General features: G+C 45.4%; 1 protein-coding gene across 1 annotated transcript in view; it reads right to left on the reverse strand.

Annotated features, from left to right (window-relative positions):
* Positions 1–2,981: 2,981 nt before the first annotated feature.
* Positions 2,982–27,377, reverse strand: part of ARFRP1 (ARF related protein 1) — a 31,945-nt gene continuing 7,549 nt past the window's right edge. The window contains exons 4-8 of the mRNA XM_026688065.2: positions 23,859–23,941; positions 21,997–22,078; positions 20,180–20,250; positions 6,356–6,456; positions 2,982–3,895 (exon numbers count right to left, since the gene is read on the reverse strand). Coding sequence (XP_026543850.1) covers positions 3,808–3,895; positions 6,356–6,456; positions 20,180–20,250; positions 21,997–22,078; positions 23,859–23,941 — 425 coding nt within the window. The 3' untranslated portion in view covers positions 2,982–3,807. The remainder of the gene's footprint in view (positions 3,896–6,355; positions 6,457–20,179; positions 20,251–21,996; positions 22,079–23,858; positions 23,942–27,377) is intronic.

A 27,377-nucleotide genomic window follows, 5' to 3' on the forward strand; every position in this document is an offset into this window, starting at 1 on the left:
AGAGAGGGCATAAAACCCAGGGACTCTCAGCATCTCTTCCTTTTTCTTTGACCAGGATCCCCCAATCCATGAGGTCCTGTCCACCATTAAACCATCTTTCCAAACAGCCTCTTCCATGTTTCCAGTGTCTTTCTTCCCCACTTGGAACTGAACCCAGAAGGAGATTTTCTTCCAACACAGGTTCGGGACTGTAGGCTGGTCACATTGAGGTCACTGAAAAAAAAAATGTCTTGGCAAAAAATTAAAATTTCCACTATCATTCCAGTTTCACAGCCAAGAAATGATTACAAGCCTTTCACACTTTCTCTAGTAGAGACCGGCAGGAAACTGATTAACTTACTTTATTCCAGAAGTAAACTGAAAGGGAGCTAAATCTGCGGGAATAAAAAATGACTCACACCAGATTAGGCTGAATGAAAAAGGGGGACAACACTCCGTGTCATCGAGATAAGGAGAAAAAAAATGACATATTTAAACTGGCAGGCCCTGGATTGTGGGGTGGGTTTTCCATCTGGAGTTCCGTGATTGATTCCATTCAATCATTTTCGCATTATTTTTCCAGGAAGACGTGTAAAATGCCAAGAGACTACATCAGTAATGCTAAAATAATCTGATTACATAATATGCATTTTTTTTGTTTGCAAAGTTTCCTCAATGGAAAATTGCAGCGAAATGTCTTCTAGGAAAGTCTTCCTCCTCCTTCTTCCTCTGCCCCTCCCTCCTTCTCCTCTTCCTTCTCTTCCTCCCCTTCACCTCCTTCTTCTGCTCCCACTCCGCAAACCCCACACCCTTCTAAAACTGATGATGTTACCTAGTTGGGTAATGCAAGCTCAGAGAGCACCAAGGACCCCACAATCTTCCTCCTCCTCCTCCTTCTGCCCCTCCTCTCCCCTCCTTCTCTCTTCTCCCCCTTTACCTACTTATCTTCTCCCACACCCCGCAAACCCCACATCCTTCTAAAACTGATGGTGTTACCTAGTTGGGTAATGAAACGTCTGCAAGAAAACAACCCAGCTCAGAGAGTACTCGCACTCCTTCCTCTGCCCCCTTCCTCCCTCTCTCTTCTCCTTCTCTTCCTCCCTTCTTCTCCTACACTCCACAAACCACACTCCCCTCTAAAACTGATGATGAGGTTTTGTGAAGATGACCTCATTTTCCATCGGACATTATGCCAGGCTGACTGTCTCCATTGCACAAAATGTAAGAGAGCCACAAATCCCATTCAGGTCAATGCTGGACTAAGGGATAATGAAGATTTCATGGGCCGTAATCTTTCTACAATCGCTTCAGAAGTTGGGCTCTTGCAACGCCTGCCACCCATTGATAAACTGGTTCCTGGTTATTCCTTTTCCTCATTTAAACAGGATGACCAGAAAAGCCTTGGACAACTCTCTATACTCTTTATGTGCATGACTGCATTCCCACTCACGCTAGTAATACTATTGCTAAATTTACAGATGATACAACAGTGGTGGGACTCATCTCCAAGGGGGATGAGTCTGCCTACCGAGGAGGTGGACCAGTTGCTTTTGTGGTGTGGAGACAATAACTTGGTCCTCAACACCAATAAGACCAAGGAGCTTATAGTGGACTATAGAAGGAATAGACCAGACATCCAGCCCTTGCTTCTCAAGGGAGACCGAGTGGAGCAAGTGACCAGTTTTAAGTTTCTGGGTGTTACCCTAAAAGAGGACCTGACCTGGGGTGCCCACATTGCAGCCCTGGTCAAAAGGGCCCAGCAGAGATTATACTATCTGAGACTTCTCAGAAAACAACTGAATGGAAAACTGCTGGTGACCTTCTACCGCTGCACCAGAGAGTATCTTAACATACTGCACCTCTGTATGGTTTGCCAATTGCACTGTGGCAGATAGGAAAGCGCTCCAGAGGGTGAATGTCATTGCCCTGAGGATCATGGGTTGCCCTCTCCCCTCTTTGGAAGAGCTTTATAGCTCCCACTGCCTTAAAAGAGTTCAAAACATTCTCAAAGATCCATCTCATCCTGGGCACCTTTTTTTTTAACTATTACCATCTGGTAGATGGTACAGGATAATAATAAAAACAAGGACAAATAGGCTGAAAAACAGCTTCTATCCCAGGGCAGTAACTCTATTTAATTCTACTGTATAGTACACTGAAGATGGTATTTAATTTCGTTGTATGATATGCAATGACAATAAAGTTTTATTTGTCCAATTTTCCAGGGAAGAACAGGCATAAGGACAAAGCATCCTCAACTAAGTGGATCTTAGTTGAGTTAAAGTTAAAGTTAAAATTAAATTAAAATAAAACTTAAAAGAAGCCAAAAAAAAAAAAAATGGTAAGAGAAAACATCTGTCTGTTCTTGATGAATATAGATCTTTGGAGCCTTTTAAAAATAATAAATAATAAAAACAAGGACAAATAGGCTTAAAAACAGCTTCTATCCCAGGGCAGTAACTCTATTGAATTCTACTGTATAGTGCACTATGAATGCAATATCAGGGGTTTTCAATTCAATGTATAGAATGTGAAGGATGTGTGTTTGTGTTTTATTTTTATAGTTTTCTTATATATAATGTACACTGAAGAGGGCATTTAATTTCATTGTACGAGGTGCAAGAACAATAAAGTAAACTAAAGTAAATTCGCTCCAGACAACTTGCTGCGGCCGAGTTGTCACAACTAACTCATCACTGGCCAACTCGCTGCGGGACAAGAGTTAAACTGATACCGAAGAAAGAGTGGGATAGAATCATGAAGGAAAGGATACGAAAATGAAAACGGGAGCGACAAAACATTAGAATCGTTTTTTAAAAAAAATGATTGTCAACAATTAAATTGAATCGCTGAATTGTCCAGAGATCAGTCGGCTGAGGCGCGTTGTCCCATTTCGTGACCAGAGCCAGAACTTTTCCTCAGCTAGTCCTTCTTTAACACAAATCCTTGGCTCTCTTTTTTTTTCTACTCACACCGTAGAGAAAAGCAACAGACCAGAAAAGAAAAGAACTAGAAATCAGTTTTAATCCTGTGCACAAATATAGGAACCAAGATGAAAAAAGGACAGAGAGATCCAGCAGGATCTCTCTCTCTCTCTCTCTCTCTCTCTCACTCACTCTCTCTCTCTCTCTCCTCTTTCTGTGTCTCTCTCATTCTCTTTCGCTCTCTCTCATTCTCTCTTTCTCTCTCTCATTTTCTCTCCCCCCTCTCCCTCTCTCATTCTTTCTCTCCACTCTCCCCTCTCTTTGTCTCTCTCTCTCATTCTCTCTCTCTCCTCTCTCTCTCTCTCTCTCTCATTCTCTCTCTCTCATTCCCTCTCTCTCTGCAGCATTTGTGAGGTGTACATTTGCTATAAAAGAAGAGTCCGTCTGTCCCCCTACTGCTGATCGCTCCTTTTCCACCCAAGTGCAAAATCAGATTTGTGGAACGGCCCAGAAGATCACTGGAAAAGGGGATTTCCCCCTAATTCCATGGCTCCGTTTGATCAAGTAGCCCCAGAAGTCTTCAAACTCCTGACAAGAGTTTTGCAAAAGAAACAAGAAGGGGAAAAAAAAACAAAAAAAACGGGACGTGTCCTGCGCATATTTGGAACATCGATTCACCCCGTCCCACTCCATGCTCAGGAGGCGGGACAAAGCAGGAAGGAAAGGAGGTTCTGTAGGGGGTTGAGGTCTCTTGCAAGATGGATCCATTTGTCTTTGATCCGGGGGCGTCCCTGGAATCTCCTTGAGGGACAGAGAGAGGGGAGGAGAAACGAGGGAGAAGAGAAGGAGGAGAGGCTCTGTGCAGGGCCAAAGTGTCCGGCGTGGAGATCGCTGGGTGGTTCTCCTATGTGATGTCCTTCTGCCTCGGGGGACGATGAATGTTCCTCACCACGGACCTGACCATCCACTCGATGCCTTCGTTGACGCCTTTCCTGTAGAAAGGGGGAGAGACACCGAAGGGTCCAGCATGACTTCCAAATCCTCTGCGGGATGGGCCTAGTCGGGTAGGCCGCTACCGGTTCGCCCCAGTTTGCGCAAACCGGTTTGCTAATTTTATCATTTTTAATTGCTGGTTCAGCAAACTGGCAAATCCCAGTCCTGGCTGGCCCCGCCCACCCCTCCCAGGAGTCTCCCCATGGCCCGTTCTGGATCCAAGGAAAGTACAGGGCCCGCGCGGAGGCTCAGGGAGGGTGAAAAAGGGCCTCCTGGAAGCTCAGGAAGGCCAGAAACGGGCCCATTTGCTGCCTCCAGAGGGCCTCCGGAGCCCGGGGAGGCCATTTTCCCTCTCCCGGAAACTTGAGGAAAGCCTCGGGAGCCCAGGGTGGGTGAAAACACCCCTCCCCCGCCGTGATGCAGGAGGCCGACTAGGCCACACCCACCCAGCAACCGGGCAGAGAACCGGTAGCTAAAATTTTTGAAGCCCACCCCTGGTCCTAGTCTTTTAAGAGAGGCCTTCTTCATAAAACCCCTTTTAGGGGGTTCTAAATACTGTATTTGGCCTTCCCTGACAGGGCTGTCCAGTTTTCAACTCCTTCCCTCAAAACGACACTACAGAGCCCTGCACACCAGAACAACTAGACACAAGGACAGTTTTTCCCCGAACGCCATCACTCTCCTAAACAAATAATTCCCTCAACACTGTCCAACTATTTACAAAGTCTGCACTACTATTACTATTAATCTTCTCATCACTCCTTATCGCCCATCCCCTCCCACTTGTGACTGTAGGACTGTAACTTTGTCGCTTGTATCCTTACGATTTATATTGACTGTTTCCTAATATTATTGGATTGCTTATTTGTACCCTATGCCTATTATTAAGTGTTGGACCTTATGATTCTTGACGAATGAATCTTTTCTTTTGTGTACACTGAGAGCATTTGCACCAAGACAAATTCCTTGTGCGTCCAACCACACTTGGCCAATAAAGAATTATATTCTATTCTGTTCTGTTCTGTTCTACTCTACTCTATTCTACATTCCAATATCCTATTTGATTGTTTCCTAGTATGATTTGATTGCTTATTGTACCCTATGACTATTAAGTGTTATATGTGATGATTCTTGACTCTTGACAAATGTATCTTTTCTCTTATGCACACTGAGAGCATTTGCACCAAGACAAATTCCTTGTGAGTCCAATCACACTTGGCCAATAAAGAATTCTATATCTATTCTATTCTATTACGACGATGGAGCCCCAAGTTTCTCTGGTTTGGTGAGAAATTGGCTAAGTGAGCTTTGGCCCATTGTGTGAACTTTCTTGCCACTGTGGTTAACCAAATCACTGCAGTTTAGTAACCCTGTTGTTAAGTGAATCCCCGTTGACTCTGCTTGTCAGAAGGTCGCAAAAAGGGGGATCCCCTGACCCCAGGACGCTGCAACCGTCATAAATAGGAGTCAGTTGCCAAGCGTCTGCGATTCATTTCAGGTGATCATGGGGGATACTGCAACGGTGGTTAAGCGTGGAAAAATACGATCATGAGTCACTTCCTTTTTTAGTGCTATTGAAACTCTGGTCATTAAATGAACTGTTGTAAGTCGAGGACTACCTGTAACGGACTTTCGTCCCCTACTCAACGGCTATTCGATGGTTGGGGTGCTCCAGTGGTGTATTCCTGCCTTGGGCGGGGGTTGGACTAGAGCTATGATGGCAAACCTAGGGCACGTGTGCCATAGGTGGCACTCAGAGCCATTTGTGTGGGCACACAAGCCCCAGCCAAACTTACCTGCACTGCACATGCATGCACCTCCCAGTTGATTTTCAGCCCATTTGAGGCCTTTTTTCACCCTCCTGAGGCTCGAGGGAAGCCTCTGCAGCCTCGGGAGGCCGAAAAACGGGCCTTCCGGAAATACCGGAAGTGCCGAAACGGGCCCGTTTTCAGCCTCCTGAGGCTACAGAGGCTCCCCTCAAGCCTCCAGGAGGGCGAAATGGCCTCCCCCAGGCTCCAGAGGCCCTCCGGAGGCTGAAAACGGGCACTTCCAGTATTTCCAAAAGGCCTGTTTTTCGGCCTCCCAAGGCCGCAGAGGCTTCCCAGGAGGGTGAAAAAGGCCTCAAACAGGCCGAAAATCAGCTGGGAAGCATGTGCATGCGCAGTGCAGGTAAGGGGGTGGGGGTGTTGCATGCACATGTGTGGGGGGGGGGACGCATTGCATTGTGGGTGCCAGCGCGCAGGTGCTTTCGGCACACCGCAACAAAAAGGTTCGCCATCGCTGGACAAGAGGCCCTCCAAAGCCCCTTGCGAGTCTTACATTCTTGGATTCTAGGCGCCTCCAGAATCCAGGTCAATACTATTTGAGTAGGGGGTCCTAAGAGTGACTTGACCGCCTTTTGACCTGGCCTTTCTTTCATGTCCCCTTGTTTTCCTTCCCCCGGGAGGCTCCCTACCTACCCGGTGAGGGCCGAGCAACTTTGGGTCAAGCAATCCCTCTTCCCAATTTTGTTGATGCAGTCGCTGAACGCCGTCTTGATATCGGGGATTGAGAGGCAGTTCTGGAGAAGGAAGAGAAAGTTTAAGAGTTACGTCTTGGCAAATCCACGCAACAAAACTCTCTGAACGAGTAGTTCAGCACAAGTAGCTTGGAAGATCTCTGCTTCCTGTTGGGAAAGATGGAGGTAGTTTTAGGTAGGCCTGGACCTACAATTGCAATGGAGCCTACCCATTGCAGGTACTGTGTTTCCCCAAAAGTAAGACCCTGTCTTATAATTTTTTTTGCCACCAAAAAAAAAGGCACCAGGTCTTATTTTCGGGGGATGTAATCCACTGACTAACCTCACTTGTGAACGTTGCTCCCAGCCTCCTTTTTGCTGTCAGGGGCCTTCAAGAACATCCTCTTCTGCGGCTGGCAAGGCTTTCCTGAAGGCCTCTGCAGCCGATAACAGAGCTCAGGATCGATCCATAGCTTTGTTACCAGCTCCAGAGGCCTTCAGGGAAAGCCTTGCCAGCCTTGCCGGCTGCAGAAGAAATGGGATGGCAAGGCAGGTGCCGGGGTGTGTGTGAGGCCTGGCTACAACTGTCCAAAAGTAAGTAGTAGGGCAGCTCCACACACACCCCATTCCCACACTAGCTTAATTTTTACCCAGGCACTCTGGAGTGGGCAGAATCTTAATAAGGGCTTATTTTGGGCACACATATAAAAATCAATCTAGGATTTACTTTCAGGGTAGGTCGTATTTTCGGGAAAAAGGAATAAACCTGTCAGGGACAGAGATAGGGAAACAGAAAGCAAGTACGATGCCAGAATGGCACGAGTGGGTATTTTTGATGCTAAGATTTGAGAACAGAGAAGGAGGAGGTGGCTAAAACTCAGAAGATGCTTTCAGAAACCGACTAACTTCCAAGAAACGGCAACAGAAAGCAAAACTTTCCTGAAATGATAACAGATAATCAGAGCTGGAAGGGAAGTCGTAGGTCACCTAGGAGTGGGTTGCCTAGAGACGTAGCTTTTGTAGGGACAAATATAATAAAATATGGGATATATAATAATAATAATATAAAAATATAAAATAAAAATATAAAATATACTTTACACAGTGGATTTTTTTAAAAAAGAGAGAGCTGTATAATGTATTAGAAATACATACTTGAATAATATTCGCATTAGACCAGTACATATAGAATTGCAACCTTTTACTGTATTTTCACAGGTAGTTCTCGACTTACACTCCTCAATTTACAATCATTCTAACAGATAACAGGTAATCAGAGTTGGAAGGGACCTTGTAGGTCATCTAGTCCAACCCCCTGCCCAAGCGGGAGACCCTACACCATTTCTGACAGATGGGAGTCCAATCTCTTCTTGAAAGCTTCCAGGGATGAAGCTCCCACAACTTCCAAAGGCAACTTCTGTTCCATGGGTTGATTGTTCTCACTGTCAGAAAGTTTCTCCTTATTTCCAGGTTGAATCTCTCCTTGTTCAGTTTCCATCCATTATTCCTTGTCTGGCTTTCAGGCGCTCTAGCAAATAGCTTGACCCCTTCCTCCTCTCTGTGGCAGCCCCTCAAATATTGGAAGACTGTCTCCCCTGGTCCTTCTCTTCTCTAGACTAGCCAGGCCCAGTTCCTGTAACTGTTCTTCATATGCCTTAGTCTCCAGTCCCCTAATCATCCTGGTTGCTCTTCGCTGTACTTTTTCTAGAGTCTCAGCATCTTTTTTATAATGTGGTGACCAAAAGTGGATGCAGTACTCTAGGTGTGGAAAAGCTGTCATATAGATAGATAGATAGATAGATAGATAGATAGATAGATAGATAGATAGATAGATAGATGGATAGATCGATCTTTGGTTATTCGGGTTTTCTTCCGCGTAAGATTGGAAGTATCTAGGCAACGTTTCGATGAAGTCTCATTCATCATCTTCAGGCTTGTGTCTTCGGCTCTGTGCTTCTGTGCTTCTCTGTGCTTCACTCTGAGAAGCACAGAGCCAAGACACAAGCCTGAAGATGATGAGACTTCATCAAACGTTGCCTAGATACTTCCAATCTTACGGGGAGAAACCCGAATAACCAAAGATCCACATACAAATACCATGAGAACCTCAGAATACACACACACACACACACACACACACACACACACACACATATATCAAAAAAAGGCACCAGGTCTTATTTTCGGGGGATGCCATCCACTGACTAACCCCGACCTCCTTTTCACTGTCAGAGTCCTTCAGGAACTACCTCTTCTGCAGCCGGCAAGAAGATGGATCGATCCGTAGCTTTGTTATCAGCTCCAGAGGCCTTCAGGGAAAGCCTTGCCAGCCTTGCTGGATGCAGAAGAAATGGGCTTGCAAGGCAGGTGTCGGGGTGTGTGAGGCCTGGCTACAACTGTCCAAAGGTAAGTAGTAGGGCAGTTCCAAACCCCCATCCCTACCCTAGCTTAATTTTTACCTGTGAACTCTGGAGTGGGTGGGATCTTAATAAGGGCTTATTTGGGGAGTAGGGCTTATATTGGGCGTATGTGTAAAAATCAATCTAGGACTTACTTTCAGGGTAGGTTGTATTTTTTGGGGGAACAGTATAAATCTGTCAGGGTCTGAGTTTTCCGAAGACGAAGTTTTCAAAGATGAAATATTTACCTGTGCATTCTTGCCGATGTTTCATTACTGAATTAGCTAACATCATCAGTCCTTAAAAGGGTGTGGGGTTTGCGGGGGAGGGAGGAGGATGAAGATGGCCATGGGGTCCTGGGCGCTTCGTTGTTTTGATGTTACCAAACTAGGTTAACCTCATCAGTTCATTGATGTTACCTCGTTTGGTAATGAAACATCTTGCAAGAAGACGGCCAAATGCCGAGAGCACCAAAGACTCCTCGCACATTTCATTTTACAAGATTTGGCACGCTCTAGGTAAAACCGACACATGTATCCTAACGCGGAGCCATTTATTTAATCTTCACGCCGCTTCAGTTCTTTTAAAGCTGGAATCGGTTTCATCATTTCTGGTTATCCAACCCCGCAATTAATTTTCCAAGCAACGAGACCAAAAGCTGTGACGCAAAATGTTCCATGCTACTAAGGGCTTTAAATCAAACAACTATTTAAGCTTTGGAAAGCAAGGTTACAGCCTGGCACGGAGCAATGGAACTTAGAGATAGGGAAAACGAAAGCAAATAGATGCCAGACGAGTACAAGATTTTTTTATTTTTATTTTTGACGCCAAGGTTCGAAAACAGGGAAGGAGGAGGTGGCCGAAGCTCAGAAGGTGCTTTCAGAAACCGACTGATTTCTAAGAAACGGCAACAGAAAGCAAAACTTTTCCCAAAATGAATACGGGCTGTCCTAGACTTATGACCACAGCCAAGCCCAACATTTCTGTGGTTAAGACTGACCATTGGTTAGGTGGAATTTTCCCCGTTTCACAATCTTTCTTACCACCTCTATGGCTGAGTGAAATCACTGCAGTTGATAAAAAGTCAGTTATGCTGGTCGTTAAGTGAATCTGGCTTCCCTGTAGACTTGGCTGGTCGGAAGGTCACAAAGGGGGATGGCAGGACTCAGGGACACAGCCACCACCGTAAGTACAAGCCGGTGGCCGAGCCCACTGAATTTGGATCCCATGATCACGGGGGTGCCGCAAAGGTTTTTAAGTGTGAAAAATAGACCAGGCACATATTAGCACATGTGGTGGCCATGTAAAAAAGCAAAGGAATTTTGGCGACAAATCCAGACGTGGTTGGAAGAAATGCCTGGACAGAACTTAAGAATACAAACCAGAACTATTCTTATTAGGAATGATAAAAGAGAGATACAGCAGAGGGTCGGTCTAGCTAATACTACACATCATAACAGCAGCGAGTATGGTATGTGCCCAAAATTAGAAAAAGAGAGACATCTCCTTAGAAGGAGAAACAAGAAAGAAAATACTGGTTTGTGCAGAAATGGACAGAACTTAAAAATAAAGGAGACACAGAGTATCATGATGTATGGAATAAATTTTACCAATGGTTGGAATTGAGAGGAAGGAGTCAGAACAGAAAATAACAAGGATTGGTAGAACTGAAATCTGATGTTATCTAGGAGAACAAATGGAGTGTAGTGGATAAAATGACTGCATAAAATTAGCCAGGTATGAGGTTTTATGCTGTAAATAAAAAATGAATATACTGGATAGAATAACAGTATAAAAGTAGCAATGCATGATGAGTATAATGTTATTGGTTTTATACCTTAGTGCGGTGATGGCGAACCCATGGCACGTGTGCCACAGGTGGCATGCAGAGCCAGTTGTGCGGGCAGGCGAGCCCCAGCCAAACTTACCTGCACTACGCATGCGCGTGCCTTCCAGTTGATTTTCAGCCCGTTTGAGGCCGTTTTTGCCCTCCCCGAGGCTCGAGGGAAGCCTCTGCAGCCTCGGGAGTCTGAAAAACGGGCCTTCTGGAAATACCGGAAGTGCCGAAACGGCCCTGTTTTCAGCCTCCGGAGCCTCCAGAGGCTTCCCTCAAGACTCCCGGAGGACAAAACAGCCTCCTCCGGGCTCCAGAGGCTGAAAACGGGCACTTCCGGTGTTCTTCTGGAAGGCCCGTTTTTTGGCCTCCCGATGCTTGCAGAGACTTCCCGGGAGAGGGAAAACGGCCTCAAATGGGCCAAAAATCATCTGGGAGGCATGTGCAGTGCGGGTAAGGGGGGGCTGGGGGTGTTGCACACGTATACGCAGGGGGTCGGGGCGCATTGCATTGCGGGTGCCGGCATGCACGCACACCACAACAAAAAGGTTCATCATCACTGCCTCAGTGTGTATGGAGACAACGCCAGGACGGGTGCAATATTTTAATACGTAATCAATAAAAAATTTTTTTAACAAAGTGTGGAAAAAATAGTCGTTTCTTCGGCGCCATTGTAACTTTGAACGGTCACTAAATGAATGATTGCAAGTCAAGGACTATCCTTATATTGTCATGGTATTTTTAATCCCCGAAGGAACTTAATCCACTCTTGACCAATTTGCCCGTGACTTAAACGTTAAAATATGAGGGAAAAGGGAGAGGATTAAGTCATGTGTAGCCCTGGGAGAAGAAAACAAAAACATGAAAAGGGGAGAATTGATTAACTTCTTGTGTAGAAATGTCACAATAAGCAAGAACTGACTCACAACTAGCTTACACAACAGCAACAAAGGCCCAGCTGAACCTGAAACGCCATCAGCGTTTCCTAAGACAACACCCAGGTGGTGTTTTTTTTTAAGCAACATTACACTATTCTGAAATTCTTTAGTAACCAAACTTCTGTTTTCAAAACATTTGTGCTGAATTAGGCCACAAACGTTTGAAGCGTGACAAGGCGGGAAGGCACAAAATACGCCCAGCTCTTTCTTTGAAAGGGCCGAGGAGGATCCCTTTTGAGTTGCGTTTCGAAGTAAAGTCTCGTTTTAAAAAGAAAAAGAGACGAGACCCAAAGGTGTGGGGTTTTTTTTCGAGAGGCAAATGGGACTTCCTTGGTTTTTCTCTTGAAGAGGTTTCCTCATCCGAGAAGCTTCTTCGGTTCTGACTGAATGGCGGGGAACAGAAGGATTTACTGGGTGTTCTTTGCAGTCCTCTGGTCGTTAGTACTCTCTCTGAGTGCTTGGAGGTTTATCTGTGTCCTTGGGGTGACCTGGTCTCTTCCATCCCTCTTTCAAACCAGCAGTCCTCTCTATCCAGAATGGGGTCAAAGAGGCCACCTACGTTAAGATTAAACGGCCCCCTCTCAATAGGAGGAATGCAACGCAACACCCATCAAGTCTACCACACAGTCCTTTCCAGGGTTCTAGGAAGGCTCCATACTCATTTGCACTACTCAGGTGAACCTGAGAGCATAGAGAGCAATAGCAATTATACTTATAAACTGCTTCAGAGTGATTTACAGCCCTCTCTAGAATAGAATAGAATAGAATAGAATAGAAAAATAAGAATAGAATAGAATAGAGAAATAGAATAGAATAGAATAGAATAGAATTAGAATAGCATAGAACAGAATATAGAATAGAATAGAAATAATAGAGTAGAATAGATTATAGAATGGAATATGGAATAGAATAGAAATAATAGAGTAGACTATAGAATCGAATATGGAATAGAATAGAAATAATAGAGTAGAAATAATAGAGTAGAGTATAATAGCATAGCAAAGGAATAGAATAGTATAGAATAGAATAGAATAGAATAGAATAGAATAGAATAGAATAGAATAGAATAGAATAGAGAAATAAGAATATGAAATGGTATAGAAAGAAATAGAAATAGAAATAGTATTGAATAGAGAAATAAGAATATGAAATGGTATAGAAATAGAATAGAATAGAATAGAATAGAATAGAATAGAATAGAATAGAATAGAATAGAATAGAATTCTTTATTGGCCAAGTGTGATTGGACACACAAGGAATTTGTCTTCAGTGCATAAGCTCTCCATGTACATAAAGGATATAAGTGATAAATCGTGATCATAGCCCCGATTTATCATGACTATCATTTATCATGACTATTTTACATTCATCATGAATCATAAGATACAACACTTAGTCATAGTCACAGGACACTAAATAAGCAAACAAATCATACCAGGAAACTAAACAAAAACAAGATAAAGCGTAAGGATACAAGCAACAAGGTTCTAGTCATAAGTAGAAAAGGAAATAGGTTTACAGGAAGGGTGACAAGAAGAATTTCAAAGATGTTCCTAGAGTTCGCAGGGGGGCAATTTTTCGCGCTTAAAAACCCCTCGAAGAGACCACAGTCTTAAAACATAAATGAAAGGTGAGCAGCGTGGCTGGGGCGTTGTGCAAGCCAGCGGACTCGATGCCTTGTCTTGAGTCAGGAGGCGCTACTGACTCAAACATCCTGAATATATTAAGAGCGATGTGCTTGATGTCATAAATATTTGGAAACCAAGCAATGGCTTCTCCCTTTCTTCACGTGTGTTTGGGCGGGAGACAAAGAACGCACTCTTTGCACCTGGTGTGATGCAAGAGGGCGAGAAGAGGAAGTAGACACAACGGCCCACGGCCCCTTCGTGTGGCATGAAATGGGTAACGTTCGTTTTCAACAGAGGGCCGGCGCCCCCTGGGGGGGCAGCACACCGCTACCGCAGCTGTGGTGCACAGTGAAGGCGCATACAATTCAAAACAGCAGCATCTTTTGAATGCAGTCAAGTTCACAACCTGGACAGACAGGGCCTCGGGGTTGGAAAGGGGGGTCAGAGAGGCCCCCTGGGTTAAAACTAAACAGGTGTCAGGATTCCGGCACTTAGCCCCCATTTAAATCACGAGTCTCGAGCCAAACTTCCAAAACTTCAAAAGGATTTATTGGGAGTTAACATGTCTGGCATTGCTTGGATGTAGCCGACTCTGAGACACATCATTCATTGTCACCCTTGAACCTGGTTTTCCCCCACCCCTCTGGGTGTATCATAATTCATATTCTCCAATGGGACACATCCATAGCCAAGAGTCATCAATCATGCTCTGCAGTTAGAATTTTGCACGGCATAAATTTCAGTCACCTAGTGACTATCTTGGAAAAACTATTTATAGAATGCACTTTTGATTTCCAAGCTGCCGCACTGCTCCCCTCTCCCTTTCTGTTGGCAACTCTAAAAAGACCATAGAAATATGTTATGAGTTGACATCCTGTTGGTTATATTGGCATACTTGTAGCTATAAACCATCTTTTTTATTTAGTTCATACACAGCAGTAATCTTTCTTCATCTGATTTCTACCTCTTATACCATCTCGGACAAATGCATGTCCAATCTTTTATTGAAAACCTCCTGGGCCATTGCAACCGAATGTCAGGTTCATTGTCACCCTTGGCCCTGGTTTTCTCCACACCCCCTGGATGTATCATAATTCATATTCTCCAATGGGACACATCCATAGCCCAGAGTCATCAATCATGCTCTCTCCAGTTAGCATTTCGAGCGGCAGAAACTTCGGTCACCTAGAACAGTGGTCGCCAATCGGTGGGCCGGGGACCACTGGTGGTCAGCGAGAAAATTTTGGTGATCTACAGAGAAATGTCCCCCCCCCAGCAATTAATCCAGGCTGCGCGGGAACACAAGGCTACGCTGCCCACACCCGCTGGCCCCCACCCTTCAGCCAAGCACAAACCTTACCTTGAGTAGAGCCATATGAGCTAGAACGGGAAGGTAAGACCAATAGTGGGGGAGGGAAATCCACCCCGGGGTGGCTTGCTGACGTCAGTGGGAAAGTCGGTCGCATCTTCCAGAGCTGCAGGAGTCACAGGACTGGCCCCTTGGGTCATCCCGAGCAGCTCCTCCAGTCCACGGAAGGCCGTTGCACATGGGTGGAGGAGCAGCTGCTCCGGGATGACCCAAGGGCCAGTCCTGTGACTACCGCAGCTCTGGAATATGGGACCGACTTTCCCAACAACGTCAGCAAGCCACCGTCAGTCAAAATTTATATTAGTGGTCCGCGGGGTTTGAAATTATGAGTTTGGTGGTCTCTGAGGTCCAAAAGATTGGCGACCCCTGTTCTAGAAACTATCTTTGGAAACATTTACGGAATGCACTTTCGATTTCCAAGCTGCCACGCTGCTCCCCCCCCCTCCCTTTCTGTTGACAACTCTAAAAAGACCATAGAAACATTTTATGAGTTGACAACAGGCTTCAACAGAAGGGGGGTGGGGACTCAACATCACCCCTAGTCCTTTCAGCAAATGTCTAGAGAGATTCTCCGTCATCCATGGTTGTCTGTCCCCAAGGCGCTTTTCTTCTAGAGGCAACTGGACTTTCTTGGTTTTTCTCTTGAAGACATTTCTCTTCTCATCCAAGAAGCTTTTTCAACTCTTGATTGGAGGGAGGGGTGCAGAAGGATTACTAGTCCTTGCAGACAGCTGGTCATTTGCATCCTTTTGAGAGGGTTGTTGAGGCCACCTGGAGATCCGCAAGGGGTATAAATCCTTCCATTCTCCACCATTCAGTCAGAGCGGAAGAAGCTTCTTGGAAGCGAAACGTCTTCAAAGAAAAACCAGAAAGTCCCGTTGCCTTTTGAAAAAGAGTCTTTGAGTCCTTTCAGCCGTTCAAAGAAGGTTCCACATTGATTTAAACTACAGTTAATTCTCGAGTTAGGACTGCAATGGAGCCCAAAGTTTCAGTCGCTAAGCGAGACATTGGTCAAGGGAGCTTTGCCTCACTTTACGACTTTTGTTGCCCCGTTTTTTAACTGAATCGCTGTTCTTTAGTAATGCGGTCATTAAGTGAATCTGGCTTCCCCGTGGACTTTGCTTGTCAGGTCACAAAAGGGGATCACACGACCCCAGGACACTGCAACCGTCACTAAATGAACTGTTCTAAGTTGAGGACTACCTGTACAACTGAACTTCCAACAGTTCGTTTAATGACTGTTCAAAGTTACAATGGCACCGAAAAAAGTGACTTACAGCCGTTTTTTCACACTTACAACCATTGTAGCATCCCCATGGACATATGATCAAAATTCAGATGCTTGGCAGTTCATACTTATGACCGTTGCAGAGACACAAGGTCATGGGATCCCTTTTTGCGACCTTCTGACAAGCCAAGTTAATGAGGAAGCCGGATTCACTAACAAGCAAGCGAGTTAATTTCTCAGCTGCAGTGATTCACTTAACAAACGTGGCAAGAAAGGTGGCAAAATGGGGCAAAACTCACTTAACAGAAATTTGGGGCTCAAGTGTGGTCGTTAAGTTGAGGACTACCTGTATTTAGGGGACCCTGAGGCACAAAAAAACCCTCCAAGTCTCCTTAAGAGCTCTCCGAGAGAGGGCTAACGACCAGAGGACTGCAAAGAATATAAATCCTTCCATTCTCCACCATTCAATCAGAACTGGAGGAAGCTTCTTGGGTGAGAAGCGAAACCTCTTCAAAAAAAAAAAAAGGAAGTCCAGTTGTCTTTTTTTTTTAAAACAAAAAACACCTTTGGGACAACCATGACCTGGAGGACTTGAGAATCTCCACAGACATTTAGCAATGGACTCAGTTGTCTATTACTATCAATGAGTAACTATGCTCGAGTCCTCCGGAGGCTGAAAATGGCAATTCCAGTATTTCCGGAAGGCCCATTTTTCGGCCTCCCGAGGCTGCAGAGGCTTCCCTTGAGCCTCCAAGAGGGCGAAAACGGCCTCAAATGGGCCGAAAATCAGAAGGGAGGTGCGTGCATGCGCAGTGTAGGTAAGTTTGGCTGGCTGCACAAATGGCTCTGCGCGCCATCACGGACTTATACCTATCAGCCTCCCATGCAATGACCATTTGAAGTTGCAATGCTGAACGGACTTATGACTGTGCCGTTACAGATACTGTAGAGTTCCTACTCTCATCGGATTATGACCCGAGTAGCTGGCAACGTGTCTGCACTCACGACCGGTTGGCAAACAGCCTGCGATCTCACAATCCCCCTTTGCAATCTTTCCTGCTGGCTTCCCAAAAAGTCAATGGGGAAGCCTGCAGGGAGGGTCACTCTGGTTCCTGTGGGCTGGAGGAAAAAGATCTGTCCTGAAATCCGAGCCAGATCTCGGCACAGAATACTAGCAGTGGGTTGCTCTTTGCTGTTCTGACAAAGGCTTCCGAGACCGTAATTATGTACAGGCTTATTTTAAAATCAAGCCTTGTTTTCTTGCAACGGTGGGAATTATTTTCATTCCCAGCTGGTAATGAATCTCAAATAGTCCCTCGAGATAAGCACCCACCTTTCTTTCCTGTGAAGTGCTGCCAATAACAGGAGTGTCCAATGAACTAGAAAACAAAACCAACCGAAGTACAAAGAGCTTCAAGAATGGATCTAAAGGAGAAAATTTATTGGATGTGATGGCTGATATACTGGCAAAGATATCAGAGATGGATAAGGAAGAGATATTTACAGAGATGGTCGAACTCTATAGAGTTCAAACAAACTATGCAAGAAGGTTTAACGTCCCAAGAGAAGTCCACATCAGATCAGTCAAAAAAATCCATGCAAGATGAAATTTTACACAAGACAAGAGATGAATCACTTAAGTATGCGGGTAAACAACTGTCTTAAAGCAAATTCCAAAGAGGGTAAGAGATCTAAGGAGGCCATACCTGTTTTTAACATCAAAACTGATAAAATATAACGTAAATTTTAGATGATTGGTGCCGGAGGGTATCATGGTAACATGGCAGGAAAAGAGATTTAGGCTGGATACCCTTGAAAAAGCAGAAGACTTCTTTGATCAACAATTTACTAGGGAAGACGAAACAGAAGAAGCAACAGGAGAGAGGTGGATGAGAAGGAAAGAAAAGGGAAGTAGCAAATGTAGAAGGAGATACAGTAATTAATAAAGAGAAAAGGAATGGAAGAAGTGACATAGGAAAATAAAGAACCTAAGGAGATTAGAATCACAAGGAGCACTAGACAAAGGCATCAATAAAAATTGGGATAGGTGTGAACTGATATCATTGAATATTAATGGCATAAACTCCCCAGTAAAAAGGAAAAAAAATGTTTAAAAATTTACAGGCATTAAAGGTCGACATAATAGCACTTTAGAAACTACATATCTTAGAAAAACAAAAATATTTATTAGAAAATAAAAAATTAGGGAATTTTTTTTCTGCTCTTAAGGTACAAAAGAAAAGAGGGGGTAGCATTTTATATAAAGGAATGGAAATTTATAAAGACAACGAGGGTAGGATTCTGATGGTCATAATTGGATTAGGAAATAGAAAGATCTTATTGGTAGTAATATATGCACCGAACGGCCTACAAGAATCTTTTTTCCAAAAATTGTATTATAGACTCAAAGAGTTGCAATATGAAGAAATCTATATTATGGGGGACTTTAATGCAGTTGTTGACAAATTATTAGACTATAAGGGAAACAATACAAAGTTAGAAAAAAAAAAAGAAATTACATTCAAATTGTTAATGTAAGATTTGTTTGTTTTTGTGTTTAAATGAAGTTTTTCTAAAAAAAAAAAAAAAAGAATGAATCTGAACCGAACAAACGACTTTGCTTCCTGCAAAGGTTTCGTCATCTTTGCCTGTCCTTTATACCTTATGGGAGGGGCAATCACCTCCCAGCCTTACTCCCGAGTCGCCCCTTTTGTCTTAGCTGCTCTTGCATCTAGCAGTTCTGCGCACACACGCACTGGGAACAGGCTCCCCTTGCTCCTCTACCTCGCTGCTGCCAGACTCCGGAGGCTCCAGAGTCAGCACCCCACTCCCAGATGGTCCTGGCCCCATCTCTGCATTGGACGCAGGACCCTCATCCGAGTCCTCTCCAAACTCCCGGACTGGTCCCCGTTCTTCCCCACTGTCCGATTCCGCTGCCGTCTGCACCGGCTGCCGGCAAGCCACAACACTGCCTGCTTAATGTCCCAGGAGATAACTTGATTGCAACTGGACATGCCGGGATTGTGGACATTGAGTGAAGCCTCTCACTGAGACGACCGCTTCCCTCAACGACCTAAGATTCAATTGTGGTCCTTAAGTCAAAGATTTACCTGTATACCTGATGGCTTTCAAGGCTGCAAAAAAACAACAACCCCGAAACCTGTTGCTTTTTTGTGGCATCTTCCCCTAGATTGAAAAGTGATCGACGTGTATCAACAGAAACATTGGGCGTAATGCAGAATCCGTGAGAGAAGAACTTTTTTTTTTTTTAAACTATTGTAAAACAGGGAAATGTCTTCGGTGATTTCTACATTAAACCAACCACAGATTATGCATCAACATTTTAAGAAAACCACCAGAAACATGAAGTTAGTTTTAGTTCATTCAGTGGAAAATTGTTTGACTTCTGCTTCAACTTTTTTATTTGTGTAATAATTACTTCTGCTTTTTTTAAAAAAACTATATAGCCACCCAGTCACTTTGTAGTGAGATGGGTGGCATATCAGTTTAAAAGAAATAAAGAACAGAATAGAATAACGGAGTTGGAAGGGACCTTGGAAGGCTTCCAGTCCTGTGGTCACCAACCGGTGGTCCACAGAGAAATACAATCCCCAAAACATTCCCCCCAAAGCAATTAATCCAGGCTGTGCGGGAACACGAGGCTGCGCCGCCCACATGTCCCACCTACCTGCTGGCTCCCACCCTTCGGCCAAGCACAAACCTTACCTTGAGTAAAGCCACCCAAGCTGGATCTGGAAGGTAAGACCAATGGCAGGGGAGGAAAATCCACCCCAGGATGGCTTGCTGATGTCGGTGGGAAAGTCGGTCGCATCTTCCAGAGCTGCAGGAGTCACAGGACTGGCCCTTTGGTCATCCCGGAGCAGCTCCTCCAGTCCATGGCAGGCCGGTGCACCCGGGTGGAGGAGCAGCTTCTCCGAAATGACCAAAGGGTCAGTCCTGTGACTACTGCAGCTCTGGGACCGACTTTCCCATCAATTTCAGCAAGCCACCGTCAGTCAAAATTCATGTTAGTGGTCCATGGGATTTTAAATTATGAGTTTGGTGGTCCCTGAGGTCCAAAAGGTTGGCGACCCCTGCTCTAATCCAACCCCCGCCTTGGCAGGAAACCCTACACCACTTCAGACCAACATCTTCTTAAAAACGTCCAGTGTTGGAGGCAAGTTGTTCCACTGATTCATTGTTCTAACTAAAGATGTGGATTAATTACACTTTCTCTCTCTCTCTCACACATACACACACACACACACACACACACATCCATCCACCCTTCAATGATACTCTCCTTGCTTCTGGACAGAAAAGCCACCTGGATCTATTAAAATAAATACAGGTACTTTTTACAAAATAATACTTTAAAAAAACCCCATACCTCTATATCTTGTTTGTTAGCGAGAACCAGCAAAGGGACGCCTTCCAGAACTTCATTGGTTATCATCTTTTCTGTAAAGAAGCAAAAGACAGAGAGAGAGAGATCAAAAATCCAGGCTAGATTTGTCAAAATATATTCTGAAAATAAGGTTTAAAGGTGGCAAGCAAATTTATTGATTCAATTTTGACCCCCCCACCCCCATGTAAGTTGAGTCAAGGCAGACATAGAGAGATATAGCACTTCTTCCGCCTCCTATTTTCCCCACAACAACAATCCTGCGAGGTGGACTGAGTTGAGAGAGGGTGAATGGCTCAAAGTTACCCAGCCGGTTTTCAGGGCTAAAGCAGGACTTGAGCTCATGTTCTCCTGGGGATTGGCGCAAAGTCACCCAGCTAGCTTTCATGTCTAAGGCAGGACTAGAACTCACAGCCACCTGGTGATTGGCGCAAAGTCACCCAGCCGGCTTTCATGCCTAAGGCTGGACTAGAACTCTCAGTCTCCTGATGATTGGCCCAAAATCACCCAGTTGGCTTTCATGCCTAAGGCTGGACTAGAACTCTCAGTCTCCTGATGATTGGCCCAAAATCACCCAGCTTGCTTTAATGCCTAAGGCTGGACTAGAACTCCCAGTCTCCTGATGATTGGCCCAAAATCACCCAGCTTGCTTTAATGCCTAAGGCTGGACTAGAACTCCCAGTCTCCTGGTGATTGGCACCAAACCATCCAGCTGCCTTTCATGCTTAAGACAGAACTAAAACTCACAGCCTCCTGGTGATTGGCCCAAAGTCACCCAGCCGGCTTTCATGCCTAAGGCGGGACTAGAACTCACAGTCTCCTGGTGATTGGCACCAAACCATCCAGCTGCCTTTCATGCCTAAGACAGAACTAAAACTCCCAGTCTCCTGGTGATTGGCCCAAAGTCACCCAGCTGGCTTTCATGCCTAAGGCGGGACTAGAACTCACAGTCTCCTGGTGATTGGCCCAAAGTCACCCAGCTGGCTTTCATGCCTAAGGCGGGACTAGAACTCACAGTCTCCTGGTGATTGGCCCAAAGTCACCCAGCTGGCTTTCATGCCTAAGGCGGCACTAGAACTCACAGTCTCCTGGTGATTGGCACCAAACCATCCAGCTGCCTTTCATACCTAAGACAGAACTAAAACTCCCAGTCTCCTGGTGATTGGCCCAAAGTCACCCAGCTGGCTTTCATGCCTAAGGCGGGACTAGAACTCACAGTCTCCTGGTGATTGGCCCAAAGTCACCCAGCTGGCTTTCATGCCTAAGGTGGGACTAGAACTCACAGTCTCCTGGTGATTGGCCCAAAGTCACCCAGCTGGCTTTCATGCCTAAGGTGGGACTAGAACTCACAGTCTCCTGGTGATTGGCCCAAAGTCACCCAGCTGGCTTTCATGCCTAAGGTGGGACTAGAACTCACAGTCTCCTGGTGATTGGCCCAAAGTCACCCAGCTGGCTTTCATGCCTAAGGTGGGACTAGAACTCACAGTCTCCTGGTGATTGGCGCAAAGTCACCCAGCCATCTTTCATGCCTAAGGCGGGACTAGAACTGACAGTTATCTGGTGATTGGCACCAAACCATCCAGCCGGCTTTCATGCCTAAGGCAGAACTAAAACTCACTGCTTCTTGGTGATTGGCCCAAAGTCACCCAGCCATCTTTCATGCCTAAGGCGGGACTAGAACTCACAGTCTCCTTGACCTGGAGACATGTCAAACCCCAAAGGTCTGGGTTTGTTGCTTAAGGGTGTTTCCTCTGCTAGCAAAGGAACCTCCACCTTGCTTTCTCTCTCACACACGCACTTACCAAAAGCTTGCTTGGATTCCGACAGTCTTTCCTCATCGGTGGAATCGATAATGTAAATGACCCCATGGGATTCTGCATAGTACTGAGGCCACATAAAAAGCAAAACAAAGGGAAGTCGATTAAGGAAGCTTTAAGCTTTCATTGCATTACACTACATCATCTACACGACATTCTATTCCTCGGTGCAAACCTACATTAAAATACATCTGGTTGCAAATATAATAAAAACCCCAAGCAATACCGCATAGAATAAAATTTTGAATGTTGAAAGTTAAATATGTGCTGAAATTTTAAATAATACGGTTCTTGCTTATTCTGTTAATGTTGTAGATGGTATTTTATGGTATGAATATAACTGCTTAGAATGCATCTCGGCAAGCCGGGTAGCATAGGCAGAGACTGATAGACAGGAGAGGAGAACAGGGGAGAAGAGAAGAGAAGAGAAGAGAAGAGAAGAGAAGAGAAGAAGAAGGGAAGGGAAGGGAAGAGGAGAGGGAGAGGAGAGGAGAGGAGAGGAGAGGAGAAGAGGAGAGGCAAAGGCAAGGCAAGGCAAGGCAAGGCAAGACAGATTCAAGTAAAGAGTAGAGCCATCAATATTCAAACTACCTTAGAACAGGGGTGTCCAATCGTGGCAACTTCAAAACTTATGGACTTCAACTCCCAGAATTCCCCATGTTGGCTGGGGAATTCTGGGAGTTTGAACTCCACCGGTCTTAAAATTGCCATGGTTGGAAAAGATATTCCGTACTTGCAAGAACTTCTAATAGTAAAATATTGTTAGATGAGCACTCCAAACTTTACCAGTATGGAATAATCACTGAAATATGGCGAGTATCTGAAGAAGGGAACGATAAAATTAACTAATCAGAACAGAGCCAGAAAAGACCTTGGAGCTTTTCTAGTCCTATCCCCTGCTCAAGCAGGAGACCCTACACCCGTGATGGGGAACGTATAGCACGCGTGCCATAGGTGGAACGCAGAGCCATTTGTGCCGGACACGCGAGCTGCAGGGAAACTTACCTCACTGCGCATGTGTGCGCCTCACAGCTGATTTTGGCTGGTTTGAGGCCTTTTCGGCCTCCCAAAGGCTTGAGGAAAGTTTCTGCAGGCTTCTGCAGGCGAAAACTAGCCCGTTTCATCACTTCCTGTTTTTCCGAAAATACCGGAAGTGACGAAATGGGGCTAGTTTTCGGCCTGCAAAGCCTGCAGAAACCTTCCTCAAGCCTTTGGGAGGCCGAAAAAGGCCTTAAACTGGCCGAAAATCAGCTGTGAGGTGCAGTGCAGGTAAGGGGGCAGTGTGGGTGGATGGGTGGAGATGCATAGGGGGCGTGGGGGGGCATGCATTGCCTTCTGGGTGTTGGCACACGAGTGCGAGCATGCAAGTACGTGCACAATTTTTGGCACGGGAGCCCAAAAAGGTTAGCCTCCACTGCCTTATACCATTTCAGACCTCTAACTAATAATTTAGACTCATTAACTTATTAATGTAATTAACTTATTAACTAAGCTATGCCAACATATCTGGAGAATATCACAATAGCTAACAGACTGGAAAAAGTCCAACAAATATTCCAACACTCTCGAAGGAAACTCTATACAGGCAGATCCTCGACTTACAACCGGTTGTTGAGTTTACCATCTGAAGTTCTGACGGACCTACCTGGATTTGGATTCCAAGGTCCAATGGTTCTGCCCCTCCCACGGTGGTCATGTGACTGTCCAAGCAGCCACAGGAGCGCATTTTGTGATGTTTTTAACCCAAAATTGGTGTTTACGTCCGGTTTCAGCAAAATTGCGTCCGTAATGCACGGTTGATTTATTTAAGGATCGTATAATTCTGAGGTCATATCTGTCCACCCTACCTTGTCCCAAAGAGATTGAAGTTCTTCCTGTCCTCCTAGGTCCCAAAACATCAGCCGAGCTTTTCCAACGTCTATGGTGCCAACTGGAAGACACAAGCGGACAATTCAAAGTGTAAATTTTTTTTTCTGCATTACGTCTTAATTTAACTTTTTTGGGGTCGACTCAAGTCTAAAACAGAGGCATGCAACAGAAAGTCAAAAGAGCTTTGGAGATACAGATGGCGTGAGGGTCCCAATGGAAGCCCTAATCAAATCATGAGCCTTGAGCCAAACTTCAAAAGAAATCCAATGATTTATTAGGAGCAACGTGTCTGCACTTACCCTAACGAAACCAGCGTTGCCTCACGTAATTTATGGCGCACCTATGCCCCGTTTCCCCCCCGCTCTCCCCTGGGTGTGTCATAAATCACATTCTTCAACCAGGGACTTTCACAGGCTCTAGAGCAGGGGTCCCCAACCACCGGTCCGCGGACCGGTACCGGTCTGTGGAACAAGTCCTACCGGGCCGCTGGTTTGCTGGGCGCCGCCATCTTGTTTTGATGAAAAAGTGCTTCCGGTGAGCTCACCGGAAGCACTTTTTCATCAAAACAAGATGGCGGTGCCCAGCTGATGTCGGTACCGGGCCGCACCATAAAAAAGGTTGGTGATACCGGGCCGCGGCGTAAAAAAGGTTGGGGATCACTGCTCTAGAGCAGTGGTTGCCAACCGGTGGGCCACAAGAAAATTTTGGTGGTCCGCAGAGAAATGTCACTCCTAGAGCATCCCCCAAAGCAATTAATTCAGGCTGCATGGGAACACAAGGCTGCACCGCCACCTGACCCACAGGAACCCTCCCCGCCTGCTCACTCCTTACCTGGCAAACTTGCCTGCTAAGTTGCTATTTTTCCTTCCGCCCCACCAATCGTCATCTGTTCTGCTGTGCCGGGAGATTTAGATTAGCTAGAAAGCAGGAAACCATTGGATTCCTTGCTTTCTAGCTAATCTTTAGATCTTCGACTCTGCTTTTAAGCAGAGCCGAACTTTCCTTAGGACTGAAGCTTCTATTATTCAGTGCAGACTCAGGCAGCAGATTGCAGAAAGGTAGATCTCTGAGTGAATCTGTGATTCTGTGAGCAACTCAATCTGCCCACCTGCTTTGCCTGATTTGGGGCAAAAGTTGCTTTTTTTTTTAATAAAAAAAATCAACATTTACATACATGATGTTTTGCGAGTTAATTCTGTGAGTTTGCCTGCAAGCAAATTTTATATGACAGACTCAGGTAGCCAATGGCAGAAAGATAGATCTCTGAGTGAATCTGCCTGCCTGCTTTGCCGGATTTGGGGTAAAAGTTGCTCCTTTTTTATTAAAAAAAAATAATCAATATTTACATACATATTTATAATATTTACATACAAGCCATGCCCAGCCAGTCACATGACCACCAAGCCACACCCACAGAACCGGTTAAGAAATTTGAATCCCACCCCTGCCTCTGTGTTTGTGTGTGTGTGTGAGAGAGAGAGAGGGAGAGAGAGATTAGATCAGATCTCTCTCTCTTTCTCTCTCCCACCAACGTCAGTCAACCGTATTAGTGGTCCCTGGGGTTTAAAATTATGAGTTTGGTGATCCCTGAGGTCCAAAAGGTTGGTGACCCCTGCTCTAGAGACCACGCCCCTCCAACTGGATCGACATTGGAGAGACAGACGCCTTGGTGAGGAATGCATGGAATGTACTTTTGGGGTTTTATGTTTTGGATTGCCTTGCTGCTTCTTCAGGATTTCTCCCCCCACTCCGTAGGGCAACTCGAAAGGAGGCTAGGAATGGGTTTACAAGTTGATAGGTAGTCCTTGACTTACAACAGTTCATTTAGTGACCGTTCGAAGTGACAACAGCCCTGAAAAAAAGAGACTTAGGACTGTTTTTCACGGTTACGACCATTGTAGCATTCCCCAGGATCACGGGATTAAAATTCAGATGCTTGGCAAGGGGTTCACACTTAGGATGGTGGTGGCGTCCCCGTCATCAAGCAATCAGAATTCAGACCCTTGGCAACTGGCTCGTATTTATGACGGTCGCAGTGTCCCCCGGGGGGGGGGTGAGCGGGTCACGGGGTCCTCTTTTGCGACCGTCCTGACGAGAGAAGTCAGTGGGGAAGCCAGATTCTCTTAACCACCATGTGACTCACTTAACGACTGCTATGATTCCCTTAACCAATGTGGCAAGAAAAGTTGTAAAACGGGGGAAAACTCACTTAAGAAATGTCTCGCTTATAACGCAACATAAATCCTGAGCTCGGTTGTGGTCGTAAGTCAAGAGGAGGACTAGCTGTACACAATTTTTATTTTCCGCATTATGATGAATTCTTCCGGGCCTCATCGGTCTAAAGCAGAGGCAATGCAGTAGGACAGGGATTAGGGATTATGGCCCTTTAGTGACTTTGTGGACTTCAACTCCCAGAATTCCTGTGTGATGACCCAGAGCGTGGCACAAAGACAACATAGTCACATAAGGAAGAAGAGTCCCTTTAATACCTCCAACTTTGCCACCAATGTCCAGGTTACCTTTTAGCTGGAGATAAAACTCTCCCAAGAACACTCTTTAAGTGGAGGAAATTCAGTCCGAAAACAAAGTACATATAAACTGTAAATAAAAATCCACACAAACCACGCTGCGGCAAGTAACTGGACAGGGCAGGAGAAGGAATTGCAGACTTCAAAGACCAACAAAACACACACAGTTGGGTAGACGCCGGGAACCCAGATAAGCCTCGGCCATAAAAGATAACTCACGGTTTGCTTCCAGCAACTTTGCTGTGCGTAGCTTGCCTTTTTAAACACTGTTTTCCTAGCTGCAGCTAATGAAGGGAATCAGGGCCCTTTCCTCACCCGTAAGTCATGCAACTCACGTTGCTCTCTTCTCCGTTCCTCCTTGCATGCCCTAGGATGAAGAGGGGGTGGGCCTGGATCTTCCTCTGAATGCCCAGCCGGACTGTGCCCTTCCCCAGTTTCCTCCACAGCCACCGGAGCCACACTCCCACTCCCTCTCAGCTTCTCGACCTCCACCTCGGAATCAGATTGCAACGCAGGCATGACATCCTGAGCCAGCCATAGCAACAGGAAGTCTAACTCCTGGGTATAATTCCTTGAAAATTTGCTCCTAAATTGAAATCTGAATGTTGCGGTGGGGATTAATCCTTTACGTTGAATCCAATTCACTTAATGTTATTTTAATCAATTGTCCAGGTAGTCCTGGACTTAAAACTGTTCGTTTAATGACCGTTCAAAGTTACAGCAGCCCTGGGGGAAAAAAGGGACTTAGGACCACTGCTCACACTTATGAACCACCATCACGTGATCACATTTTGGCTGCTTGGCAACTACCCTGTTTCCCCGAAAATACAACCTACCCTGAAAGTAAGTCCTAGCTTGATTTTTACACGTGCACCAAATAGAAACCGTACCCCGCAAAATAAGCCCTAATGTAATACATGTAACATGTATTTACTACCGGTTGCAGGGTCTTAGGACTGGGACCGCTTC

This window comes from Notechis scutatus, chromosome 3, assembly GCF_049901735.1.
Source record: "Notechis scutatus isolate UNSWTSFEM ecotype Mainland chromosome 3, rNotScu1.2, whole genome shotgun sequence".
NCBI classification, from domain to species: domain Eukaryota; kingdom Metazoa; phylum Chordata; class Lepidosauria; order Squamata; family Elapidae; genus Notechis; species Notechis scutatus.